Source organism: Equus asinus, chromosome 2, assembly GCF_041296235.1.
Source record: "Equus asinus isolate D_3611 breed Donkey chromosome 2, EquAss-T2T_v2, whole genome shotgun sequence".
Classification (NCBI taxonomy): Eukaryota; Metazoa; Chordata; class Mammalia; order Perissodactyla; family Equidae; genus Equus; species Equus asinus.
In genome coordinates, this window is record NC_091791.1 from 32,887,036 (window position 1) to 32,901,024 (window position 13,989).

The 13,989-nt window shown below is 41.3% G+C and overlaps 1 protein-coding gene across 1 annotated transcript in view; it reads left to right on the forward strand.

Moving 5' to 3' along the window:
- TLL2 (tolloid like 2) overlaps positions 1-13,989 on the forward strand; it is a 134,977-nt gene that overhangs the window by 59,828 nt on the left and 61,160 nt on the right. Inside the window, exon 3 of the mRNA XM_014858419.3 lies at positions 542-619. Coding sequence (XP_014713905.1) covers positions 542-619 — 78 coding nt within the window. The remainder of the gene's footprint in view (positions 1-541; positions 620-13,989) is intronic.

The window sequence follows — 13,989 nt, forward strand, 5'->3', positions numbered from 1 at the left end:
ATCGCTGTCTTTGACTGAGGGAGTGTCTGCAGAGTCTGATTTATAAAGTAAACAGAGCAATTTCTAAAAGGAGACTCTCCCCAGAGAGGAAGCCAGAATGCCTCCCTAAGCCAAGGCAGCAGGAACGGACCGCTGATGACATCTCCCTGCATTCCACACCAGGGGACTCCAGAACGGGGGAGCGTCCCGTCTGCATTTGGGATTTCTTAGGGGGGTGGAGGTGAGGAAGCTGACTTTGGGATTTTCCTGTTAACTTTCTGTATTAGACTCCAAAGTCCTTGAACTGATCAAGGAGAGTAATACTTTTATAATTTGTGAATTACATGTGTGGTTCTAAAAAGCAGATTTGTTTTTGCCCTAGCGTCTAGAACAAGGCCTGGCATATGGTAGGTGCCTGGTAAACACTAATTGAGCAAATCTTTACTGATCCCCTGTGACTCTGATCATCCCACAGGTGACCAGGTTTGCTCCCTCATCTCTTGGTGCTGATGCAAAGGAGGCTGATGTGTCTTCACGTTTCTTTTCTTCTTGGTTCCTGCAGGGGGGCTTGGAGAGCAGCCATCTGAGAGCTGGCCGAACACTGCAGCCACGAATGCCAGCAGCGAAGAAGCTGGAAAGGGTAACATGAGGCCCCACCAGGGCTTGGGGTACTTTTTTTCCTAGCTGTGGTAAATTTTCACATAACATAAAACTTTCCATTTTAACCGTTTTAATGTGTACAATTTAGCGGCAGTAAATACATTCGCAATGTTGTGCACCCTTCACCACTATTTAGTTCCATCGCTCCCACAGGAGACCCCATGCCCACTAAGTAGTTACTCCCCATCTCCCCCTCCCCCCGCCCCTGGCTTTGGGAACCTCTTATTGAACCTTTTACTTTCTCTCTTAGTGGACTAGAAGCTCTGAAGTCTGTGCGCACGAAGGAGTGCGTCCTTTTGTTGAGTGGGGTGGGCTGGCTGCCGGAGAAAGGGATAGAAGGCTGCCATTTCGTTGTTGACTGCACCGCCTTCAGTTAAACTCTGCAGTCTGGGCTCGCTTTTTTCTCTAGCGCTTGGCTCGTGAGTTGAAGGCTGAGAGGAGGGATGATGAGGCTTGGGGAACTGGGTCTGACGGCAGGAGTGGGCGTGGGGGGCAAGGAAGGAAAATAAGGCTGGGGAGAGGGCTGGGGAGGGGCGTGTAGACTGAGACCCCCTGGGCTGCTGGCGGTGGGGGCAGGTGAGGTTGTGGGTGTCTGTGGGCGGGGCCTCCTGTCAGCACGTGTCTGCCTGGAAACACGCTGCCTGTCAATGCTGCGACGCGCATGCTCTCCTAGTTCTGAGATTCTAGCTTGGAGATCTCGGGGAAACGTCTCGCTTCTGGAGAAGCTTTTCCTGTTCAAAAGCTGTGCTGGAGGAGCCAGGCTGCTTTGCTTCTGCTCCGCCTGCATCCTGCGGGAATCAAGGCTAGCTGCTGGCAATGGCATGTCTTCTACGTAAAATTGACACGGAGCAAAAGGAATCATTTTTTTTTAAGATTTTATTTTTTTTCCTTTTTCTCCCCAAAGCCCCCCAGTACACAGTTGTACATTCTTCGTTGTGGGTCCTTCTAGTTGTGGCATGTGGGACGCTGCCTCAGCGTGGTTTGATGAGCAGTGCCATGTCCGCACCCAGGATTCGAACCAACGAAACACTGGGCCGCCTGCAGCGGAGCGCGCTGACTTAACCACTCGGCCACGGGGCCAGCCCCAGGAATCATTTTTAAATGCCGGAATTCTATGTTTCGGGGATGCCTATTTAGGAAATGGAAATCATCATTTGCTTTATTTTATGTTTTTGTTTTAATGTTATTTTGTATTTTACACATTCACATGCATATATATAATTTCACTTGAATGCATACATATAATGATATATCATCACATACTTTTTTTTTAATGTTGTCTTTTTTTTCTTTTCTCTTTAATTTGGCCACCTCCATCCCTTCTGTTTTTCCACATACCACCCCTCTGCACTTTCCCAGGTAATGCATGCTAATGACTTTGTATGCACCCTTCTGTATTTTTCTCCATGCACATATATTCACATATACACTTACGTAGAGATATACATATATACAGATATAAGCTTTGCCATATTTTAAAAAATGGGGTCATATTCGACACGTGTTTTATGCATCATACTTTTCTCACTTATTAATACCTCATGGGAAACCCCTCCAAGGCATTTGTTATAACTTCGACTTATTCTTTTGAACAGTTGCAAAATATTTGTAGTATAGATGGACCATCATTTATTTAATCATTCCCTTATCAACTAGCTTTCCCTTCCCTTCAAGTTTTGCCATCGTGAACAATGCTGCGGGAAACAGTCCTGAATGTAGATCCTTACACACCTAGTATGTTTCTAAAGTGTTGCTGGAATGCCTTTCAGAAGGTGTAACCGTTCACATTTCCATAGCAAGTTACAAGTCGCCCCTTCTGCCATATCCTCTCTAGCACTAGGTATTATCAGTGTTTTTAAACAATAGCTCGTTATTACTCAGTTTGTATTTCTCTTGCTGCTGGTGAGTTTGAGCATCTTTCCTTACATTTGCCAGGGATTGGGGGGTGACTGCTGTGACTTGCCTCTTCCTCTCCTTTGCCTACTTTTCTATTGGGTTGCTGATCCCCCTCTTATCAATTTGACCTCTTTAGAGAGAGGCAGATTCTTCAGCACACCCCTTCCCCTGCTCACCGTTTGATGAACGAATGTTTGTTTCTCAGTTACACAAGGTGTTGCTGGGACCATGTGCAGAGACTCCCTTAAAATCTGTAATTTTCCTGCTTTGCTTTTTCGAAGGCATTTTTGCTTACGTGTTTTCAGGCTCCCCAGACATCCAGTATACTTAATGGCGCTTCGTTTTGGCCACGGATGACCAGCACTTAGTGGTAAAAATGGAGCACAGGGTCTGGGGATGAAACCAGAGGGATTTTTCATCAATGTAGATGCCATATCTAATTTATCGTTGCATAAAAACCACCCCCAAACCTGGTGAATTCAGTGATCTGTTATTTTTCATGATTCTCTGGGTTGGCTGCACTCGGTCGGGTGGTTCTTTGGCTGACATTGTCTGGGGTCACTCACTCAACTGCCTTTGTCTACCAGCTGGACTGGGCTGGGAGGTCCAAAAAAGCTTTAGTCACATATTTAGTGCCTCAGTGTGCCTCCACGTGGCTCTTCTTTCCATGGGAACTTTCACCATTTAGTTGTCTAACCTGAGATATCTTTTACACCATGGCGGCTGGCTTCCCAGAAAGAGGAAGCAGAAACTGCCAGTCCACTTGCGGACCGGACTCAGAACTCCCAGAATGCTACTTCCACCACATGCTCTTGGTCCAAACAAGGCAAAAGGCCAGCTCAGGTTCAAGGAGAAGAAAACAGAGTCCACCCCTTGGTGTGAGAAGTGGCATGAGTTCACAGGGAGGAGAGCTGTGGCTGTGACTGGAGACCCTCACTGCCTCTTTCCTGCTCGCCAGCCACAGACATGGTCAGGGTTTCTAATATTCACTAGTTTGTTGGATGTAAAATGACCCAACCAGTTAAACTTGGACAGTCAGACACACTTGGGTTTGCATTCCAGCTCAGCCACTTAGTAGCTATGACCTTGGATAAGTTGTCTAACTCCTCATATGAGGTTTGGAGAGAATTAGACATAATATTTACGCAAAATGCGTAGCCAGGTGCCTGGGACTTAAGAGGTGCTCAAGGAGTGCAGCTCCTCCACTTCTTCCTCTCCACCTCCAGGAATTATATTATCCAGCGTTGGAAGTGCGTTGTCCACCTCTGGACTGGAACTCCACAGCTGTTCAACAGCTGCACAGGAACACAATTAAGGAGGACAGGAAGGAATAAGGCTGCCGCAGCCCATTAAAATTCTGCCTCTGGTTGGGTTGTGCACAGTACCCACAGTGCAACAAGAGATCTTCCTGGGCTTTTTAAGGAGGATGATGACAGCACTCCTTCACCCACCACGCCTCCCACCCGTCAAGCTGGCTAAATCCATAGTCTGCAGTCCCTCAGATGACCCTGGCGTGTTTGAAGAAGATGATGTCAAGGCTAGGCCAATCCCTCCACTCTGTATTACAGCAGCAGACAAGCAGGTCTGTAAGCACCCAGGGCAAGCCTGGGGAGGAAGGAGACCCCGAAGGTGAGCTGGGGCAGGCTCTTCTAGCCTGTCCCTCCAGCCTTCAGATCTGTCCCTCCAGGACACTGTCAGGCGCCAACCTGGGTGCCTCTTGTTTTTGTCTGAATTAAAGACAAGACAGTTGTGTCAATCTCAGCTTCCCCTTTAATCACAACGCCCCCTCTTCCACCACCCCCAGAAAAAGAGACCGCCCAAGCAGGAGAAAGGATCTGAGGGAAGCTCCAGCCTGCTGGCTTCAGCAGCAGGTTTATTTCCTGGCATTATGTGGCTCCCCTCAGCCCTGACGGTGAGGATTTGTGCTTCCAGCTTTGGGGAGGGCACGAGGGCCCGAGAACTGCTCACTCAGCATCCCCCTGGCAGACCGTTAGGTCCAAGGAGCCTCCCTCCCCTGGAGATGAGAGCTCAGCATGCATTTCAGGGCTGATAATGGGATTAATGAAATGGGGTGTGTAACTGCTCCATGAATGAAGCTGTGACTGTTTTAGATAGAGCCTGATTATATGGCCAGAACCATATTCATAAAAGAGAATGGACCTTTCACTTTCAGAACAGTCCCTAAGGGCTTTGTGCTGAAGCAAATAATAATGGAAGCTGGTCGCACCAGAGAACAAGGATCCCACAAACTTGGACGCAAAGCACCACTCAGCACCGAACCCCTGAACGTCACTATGTCAGCATATCTGAGTGTAACTGCTGAAACTAACTGTAGGCATTCTTTCTAGCCTGTCCCCAAATGCAGACCTTGATAGTGATTACCTGCAGCTCGCATTGAGCCCTTACCATGACAGGTGTCTGAAGTCAATTACCTGGCTCGATGGCCACCCCACCACCACGCAGCAGGAAGGCTCAGCGGGAGAGCAGCTTGGTCCAAGGCCTCAGTGAATGGCAGCGTTTATCTGGAGCATAAGTCTCCCTGACCCCAAACCCCTTGCTCTTAACCTTTGGGCTCTATCTGTGGTTCTCAAACTTCCCTGTGGATTTCGAATCACCTAGGGAGCTTTTAAAAAAACTACAGATGCCTTGATGTCACTCCAGCCAATTGAGTCGCAATCTCAGGGCAGAGGGGCAAACACCAGAATTTTTTAAAAGCTCCCTATTTGATTCAAATGCGCAGCCAGGTTTGAGAACCATTGCACAGAATAATCCACAGTCTCCCTTTTCACCGGGGACTGCTCTTTATTCTTTGGAGATTGCTGCAGGCAAGGTACGAATTTGCCCATCACCCGTGGGGTCAGGGTTATGCAGATGGCTGGACTGTCAGAGTGTTTACTTCCAGTGTGGGAGTGACCAGTTGACTAATCGAAAATTCGCAGTTCCTCGCTTGAGAAGCCTGGGTCAGGCCTGGTTCTGTTTATGACACGGCGGTGCCTTCAGCTGGAAATGGAACATTGAATAGCTACAGCCGCTCCGCTTTTTCACAGAGAAGAGAGTCCACTCCCAGAGCCAGAGAATTTAAATGGACTTTATCCCCCAGCCCACCCCACCCCCAGCGTGTTAAATCCTTTCAGACGCCCCTGAGCTCCTCTTCAAATGCAGGACCCTTGGCCATAATAAATAATTACATCCTTCTATTTGGACTCTGATTCCAATAGTAGTAATCCAAGAAAATCCAATAATGACAGTTGCATTAAGATGCTTCTTCCAGGCTAAGCAGAACATCTGTTTAGGCATATTTTTAATCGGCAAATGCTTCCTGTGTTGAGTCCTCGGCAAATTAAATTTCTCACTGGACCGAAGGGGAAGCTGTCATTCAATAACCTATCTCTGGAAATTACACCCCAGTCTCTTTCCAGGTGCACTTAAGATTTTCCCATGCTGACTCGGCTGCACACTGGCCCTAACAAAACCAGGTCACAAGTGTATATAGTGCAGCTTGTCTGAGAAACATGGGGTGTCTTAGTGTTATTCCCTCAAATAAAGTATTTTTGCTGCTTCTCCAAAGGAGAGTTGGCGGCAGAGGAAAATTAAGAGACTTGTTGAAAACCATATGGGGAATGAATAACAAACTTCCACGTGCTACATCGCTGCCTGTGATGACTTAAGAGGTGGTGATTCTCAGGATTTAAACATTAAGGGCTTCAGGGCTGCCAACATTTTCGAGAGGTTTCCGCCACAGAATTGTTTGGACTGTTGGGCTGTTTATTTTTAGAATAGCTCATCCATACTTTAATTAATCCATTTAAAATACAAAAGCGCTGAATGCCTGCCACCAACCAGGCAGTGTGCTGGATGTGAATAGAGTGGCAAACAAGCCAGCCACAGTTCCTGCTCCCATGGAGCTTCCACTCTGCTGGGGCAACTCACATTTGAAATCTGGATGCAGTTTGTCACCTAGGGCTGGGATAGCGAATTAGAATATATGTAGAGGCCAAACAGGTAATGTCAATGGGCAAAGCGGGCTGGACGGGACAATGCAGAGGGGGAGAGAGATTCCGGCAACCAGGAAAACACGTGCCCTGAGTATGGGGAGCAGGTGCTGCTTAACTCCACTGGGTTGTAAATGATGGAAGATGGGCCTGCTGTTGCCAGATTTTTTCTGTTTTTAAAGAAAAACTAGAAAATCTGGATTCTTATGTGAAATCCCTTGATTTTTAAAAGTTGGCTTCTAAGGTGAGATTTTTAAAAAAACACAATGTGGGCCAAAAGTGTCCAGGCCAAACAAAACACATCTGTGGATTGGCTTTATCCTGAGAGCTGCAAGTGTGTAACTTCTGATCTAGAAATTCTAATAGTAAAACAATTATTTTCAGGTTTAAAAAAAAATGTATTACGTGCCAACTTTCTGGTTCCAGCAATATGACCAACTGAACCAGTAGGGACCCCCTTATACAAACACAGAAATGCTGAAAAAAGTATAATCTTCCTCCCACCCCAAATTAAAACTACAGAGTTAAGCACAAAGGAAAGAAAGGAAATTGCCATGATCGGAAGAGAATAGGGAACATAAACCCATAGAACTAAGCTCCAGATGGTGGCAAGACCATGCAGAGGCCACTGAAACTGAGGTGGGGTTTGGGGCCTCGGGGCTGGTGTTTTAATGCCCATGTAACAGCTATATAGGTGCAGGAGATGTGGTCTTGGTCCTGTGTGAGGCAGAAAGTGGAGAGTAAGATCTTGCATAAAATGAACACCTTCAAAGTACTTCCTAATCATTAAAAAAAAAAGGAAAAATTCTGGCCAGTGGCTAAGAGGAGTGGCAAGAAATCTTGCTATCTTTCCTAGGCTCTGAGTGGGGATAAAAAAAAATACCTACTATGAGAAACTGAATCCCAAAGCCTGTTCCTCATACAAGTATAAGTTCTTAAGTTTCCTATTTATGGAAACTGTAAACTTAGAAATTAGCATAAAAATTGATCTAGGACCCACAGGATCCCAAGAGTCCTAAAAAGATGAAAAACAAGGTCACACTCATCATTGAGGGCATATGGGACTCTTGTCGAAAGGAAGATTCTCCCTTATAAATGAACTTTAAATAAAAACATTAGAAACACAAAAAGTTAATCCATGAAAAAGAATCAGCAGATACAATAAATGGAGAATTAGTATCCCAAGATGTAGAAATAATAGGACGATCTGAAGGAGATTAAATAAATATACATAAAATGGCTAAACAGCCAATGGAAGAATTTGAAACTATAAAGGCATAAAAACAACAATAAAAAAAAGAAGAGGCAGATTTAGAGCCACTAAATAGGGTTTCTAGAAATGACAACTGTATTTATTGAAATTGGAATGTGATAAATAATGTATTGAACTCAACTGAAGAGAGAATTAGTGAAATAGAAAATAATTCTGAGAAAACCATACAGATTTCACCACTGAGAGATAAAGAGACAGAAAATGTGGAAAAAGGTAAAGAGATATGGAGGATAAAGTGAGACTGTTCAACATGTAATCAATAGGAATTCTAGAAGATGAGAGAACTCCCACAGAGAGACTGGGAAAGTGAAGGCAATAGTCAAACAGATAAGGAATTAGGCTTTTCCAGAATTGAAGGAAGGTGTGAAATTTCAAGAATCATACTGAGTCTCAAGCAGAGAATTCAAACAAATCCACATCTAGACAATTATAATGATGCTGAGGAACACCAAAGACAATGAGCAAAAGAAGGAAAATAGAGCAAAGATAAGACAGATAACAGGTGAAGGAATGACCATTAAACTAGAAGGATACCTCCCACTGGCAACAATGAAGCCCAGAAAACATTGGAATTCTATCTTTCAAGTGCTGAGGGGAAAATATCTGTCAACTTCGAATTCTATACATTCCCAGCTAAATTTTGTTTCTAGAGTGAGGATAAAATAAACTGAGTGAAGATAAAATAAACTGAGAGAGTTTATTAGCATCATGAAAGGATAATAAAGGATGCATTTCCAGGAGAGACATTTGGGATGCAAGAAGTAGCAGTGAGCAAGGAAATGGCTGAACATGAAGATAGATATAAATCTGTATTGTAAACAAATGAATCATCAATAATAGTGACTACTTTGGCATCTTAAACGCAAGTAAACAATAACATGAAAAGTTGGAGAGTCTGTTTACAAATGAAAAAATTGTTTTTTCCTTTGGTGAGGAATATTGGCCCTGGACTAACATCTGTGCCAATCTTCCTCTATTTTGTATGTGGGACACTGCCACAGCATGGCTTGATGAGTGGTATGTAGGTCTGCACCCAGGATCTGACCCATAAACTCGGGCCACCAAAGCAGAGCATGCAAACTTAACCACTACACCACTGAGCTGGCCCCATGAAAATATTTTAAGATCTGTGCATTCTCAGAATGAGAATGGAGATTCTGATTTCTTTAGATATATCTTCTAGCTCACTAGTTCTTTATACTTTGTTCAGTATAAGTATTAAAGATTAAAGGCAATGTTAAAGAATAGAAATGAAATAATGGAAATAAAAAGTAAATGTAGAAAAATGTCTTAATCCAGCAGAAAGCAGTAAAGGAGAAAAAAAAAGCAAAGAAAAAAATAGCAAAAAGAAAGCACAAAGACAAAAAAAGGAAGGAAATAAACCCAAGTATATCAGTTATAAAATAAGTGTAATTCGTCTGTTAAAAGAGAGATTCTCAGGCCAGCCCCAGTGGCCTGGGGTTAAGTTTGGCATACTCCTTTTCAGTAGCCTGGGTTCGGTTCCCGGGGGTGGACCTACACCACTTTTCTGTCAGTGGCCATGCTGTGGTGGTGGCTTACATACAAAAAGACGAAGATTGGCAACAGATGTTAGCTCAGGGCGAATCTTCCTCAGCGAATAAAAAGAGATGCAAAAATCCTCAAAATATTAGCAAATCAAACCCAACAATGTATAGAAAAAATTATACACCATAATCAAGTGGAATTTATTCCAAGTACACAAGGCTGGATCAATGTAATCTTACCATATCTACAAACTAAGAAGGAAAAATCCTATGATCACATCAATTGCAGAAAAAGCATTTAATGTAATCTAAAATCTATTTACAATAAAAACTCAGCAAGTTAGGAATAAAAAGAAATTATCTTAACTTGATAAAAAGCATCTCCCAAAAAACCTACATCATACTTATACTTAATGGTGAAAGACTGAATGCTTTCCCTCTAAGATCAGGAACAAGGCAAAGATATGTGCTCTCATGCTCTTATTCAACATAGTTCTGAAGTTATAGACACTGCAATGAGGCAAAAAAAAAAAAAATTAAAGGCATACACATTGGAAAGGAAGAAATAAAACTCTCCCTATTTCCAAATCACATGTTTATCTATGTAGATGATCAAAAGGAATCTAAACAAACAAACAAAAACCTCCTAGAATTAGTAAATGAGTTTAGCAAGATGGCAGAATACAAGACCAAAACACAAAAATTGCTTACCTTTCTATATATCAACAATAAGCATGTAGAAACCAAAATTAAACACACAATACCATTTATAATCACTCAAAGAAATGAAATACTTAGATATACACCCCCCCAAAATGTACAATATTTGTATGCTGAAAATTACACGATGTTGATGAAAGAAATCAAGAAAGAACTACATAAATGGAGAGACATACCATGTCCATGGATTGGAAGACTCAGTATAGTAAAGATGCCAGTTCTCTCCAAACTGATCTATAGGTTTAATGTAATTTCTATCAAAATCCCAGCATGGTTTTTTAGGCATAGACAAGCTTTTTCTAAAATTTATATGGAAACATATTTAAAACAATCATGGGAAAGCAGTGTAAAGTGAGAGTAATCACTCTACCCAATATTAAGGCTTACTATATAACTATAGTAATTAAGACTGTGTCATACTAGCAGAAAGATAAACACATAGATCAATGGAACAGAATAGAGAACCCAATAATAAACCCAATTACTGAATGACCCAGCAATTCCTCTCTTGGGTATTTATCTCAAACAAATAAAAACTTATCTTCACAGAAACGCCTGTACATGAATGTTTGTAACAGCTTTATCTGTAATACTAGGAAACAACCCAGATGTCCTTCAACAGGTGAATGGTTAAACTGTGGTACATACATACCATGGAATATTACTCAGCAATAAAAAGGAACTATTGATACGTGCAATAACTTGGATGAATCTCCAGAGAATTGTGCTGAGTGAGAAAAGCCAAAGCTTCCCCAAAGGTTATATACTGTAGGATTCAATTTATATAATATTCTTCAAGTGATAACATTTTCAAAATGGAGAACAAATTAGTGGTTGAGAGTTTAGGGATGGTTTAGGGGAGAGAGGAAAGGAGATGGTTGTGATTATAAAATGGCAACATGAGGGATCCTTATGGCGATGGAACTGTTCCCCATCTTGAATGTGGTGGTGGATGCACAAACCTATATACGTGATAAAATTGTATAAAACTACACATACACACACGAGTATACATGAAACTGGGGAAATCTGAATCAGATCAGTGGATTGTTTTAATGTCCATATCCCACTTGATATTGTACTATAGTTTTGTAAAATGTTACTATTGAGGAAAACTGAGTAAAGGGTACACAAAATCTCTATTATTTCTTACAACTGCATGTGAATCTACAGTCATCTCAATAAAAATTTCAATTTACAAACATTATTTCATATGCAGTAAAAGAATATATATATATATATATTGAACCTCAACATTATGACCATTGCAAAACTTGTTGCATTGTTTGTTGTGGGAAATGTAATTTACTCACAGAATAATATCTGTTGGATGACTCATTTAAAAAAATAATTACACAAAAAGATTAAAAATAAATGAATGGAAAGAAGCTATATGAAGGAAACACTAAGCAAAATAAAACTGGTATAGCAATATTAATATCAGCCAAGATAATCTTTATTGTGGATTAACATTAGTACAGATCAAGAGGGTCATTGATGATAAAAGAAATAACTCACCTGGAGCATTTAACAATTCTTAACTTGTATTACTTAACCAACATAGCCTTGAACAACATAAAGAAAAAATTAAGAATAAAGGAGAAAATGGCAATTCAAAATCTTAGTTTTCAAGGTTGTGTAAAGCACTTTTCTCAGTAACTGATACACCAAGGAGCCAAAAATATTTGTAGGCAGAATATTTGAACAACATATGTAGCACACTTCAACCATCAATCATGGAAATTGATGCACATTAATTCAAGGACATATGGAACATTTATAAAAGCCAATCATGTACTTTTGTAAAAAAGGCTCAAGATACCAAAGAATTGATACCTTGGAGCATAAGCCAGCCATCTATGGCCAGGAGGCCAAATCCAGCCTGCCATCTGTTCTCAAAAATAGAGCATTATTGGAACACAGCCATACTCATTCATTTACATATTGTTTGTGGCTGCCTTCACACTACAATGGCAGTGTTGGGTAGTTGCAACAAAGACTATATTAACCCCAAAATTTAAAATATTTACTATCTGGCCTTTTACAGAAAAAGTTTGCTGACCCCTACCTTGGAAAATAGGTTCTTGGAACACAAAGCAATGTTAGAGATCAATACCACATACAGAGACAAATGTTTAGAAATTAATAATCTCACTTCTAAATAATTCAAGGATCAAAGAAGAAAGTCTAAATGGGATGTACAGAATATATCAATGTCTAACATTGAAATGTGCATGTCAAAAGATGGGAACTCAGAGAAATTTTAGCCTTAAAATGTTAATGTTAGAATGTAAGAAAGGTTGAAAATTAATGTGCTACACATTCAACTCAAGAAGCTCAAAAAGGGTGGCCAATTGATTTGTTATGAGAGTGCTGAGACACTTCGACAGGAGAAAAACTAGTCTTCTCAACAAATGGTGTTATAACAACTGGATATCTACATGCAAAAGAATGAAATTGGTCCCCTACCTCACACCATATATAAAAATTACCTCAAAAATAATCAAAGACCTAAATATAAGAGCTAAAACTATAGAACTGTAGACAAAAATTTTTGTGAGATTGGATTAGGCTATAATTTCTTAGATACAACACAAAAAGCACAAGCAACAAAAGAAAAAATGGATAAATTGGGCTTCACCAAAATTAAAAACTTTTGTGCTTCAAAGGACACTGTCATAAAAATGAGAAAACAAGCTACAGCATAGGAGAAAATATTTGCAAATCATATATCAGATAAGGTTCTGGTCTCCAAAACGTAAAAGAATAACACAACAATAAAAAGATATGTAAACCAATTAAGAAATGGACAAAGGATTTGAATGGGCATTTCTCCAAAGAAGATACAAATGACTAAGTGCATGAAGAGATGTTAGCATAATTAATCATTAGGGAAATGCAAATCAAAACCACGATGAGAGGCCACTTGGCACCCATTTGGATGGCTATAATCAAAAAGATTGACAATAACAAGTGTTGATGAGGATATGGAGACACTGGACCCTGACGCATTGCTATTGAAAACATAAAATGGTGCAGCAGCTTTGGAAAACAGTCTGGTACAGGCACATGCTTCATTTCATTGCACCTTGCAGGTACTGCAAGTCTGTCAGCGCCATTTTTCCAACAGCATTTGCTGTTGGACTTAGTGTCTCTGTGTCACATTTTGGTAATTCCCATAATATTTCAAACTTTCTTATTATTATTGTATTTGTTAGGGTGATCTGTGATCAGTGAACTTTGATGTTACTATTGTAATTTGGGGGTGGGGGTGCATCACAAACTGTGCCCATAGAAGACAACAAACTTAGTTGGTAAATATTGTCTGTGTTCTGACCGCTTCACTGACCAGCCATTCCCCAGTCTCTCCCTCTCCTCAGGCCTCTCTATTCCCTGAGACACAACAATATTGAAATTAGGCCAGTTAATAAGCCTACACTGGCCTCTATGTGTTCAAGTGGAAGGAAGAGTTGCACACCTCTCACTTTAATAAAGCTGGAAATGACTAAGTTTAGTGAGGAGGGCATGTTGAAAGCTGAGGCAGACTGAAAACTAGGCTTTTTGAGCCAGTCAGCCAAGTTGTGAATGCAAAGGAAAAGTTCTTGAAGGAATTTAAAAGTGCTACTCCAGTGAACACACAAATGATAAGAAAGCAAAACGGCCTTATTGCTGATATGGAGAAAGTTTTAGTGGTCTGGATAGAAGATCAAGCCAGCCACAACATTCCCTTAAGCCAAAGCCTAATCCAGAGGAAGGCCCTAACTCTCTTCAATTCTGTGAAGGCTGAGAGAGGTGAGGAAGCTGCAGAAGAAAAGTTTGAAAATAACCGACGTTGGTTAATGAAGCTTAAGGAAAGAAGCTGTCTCCGTAACATAAAAGTGCAAGGGGAAGCAGCAAGTGCTGATGTAGAAGCTGCAGCAGTTATCCAGAAGATCTAGCTAAGATAACTAATGAAGGTGGCTAC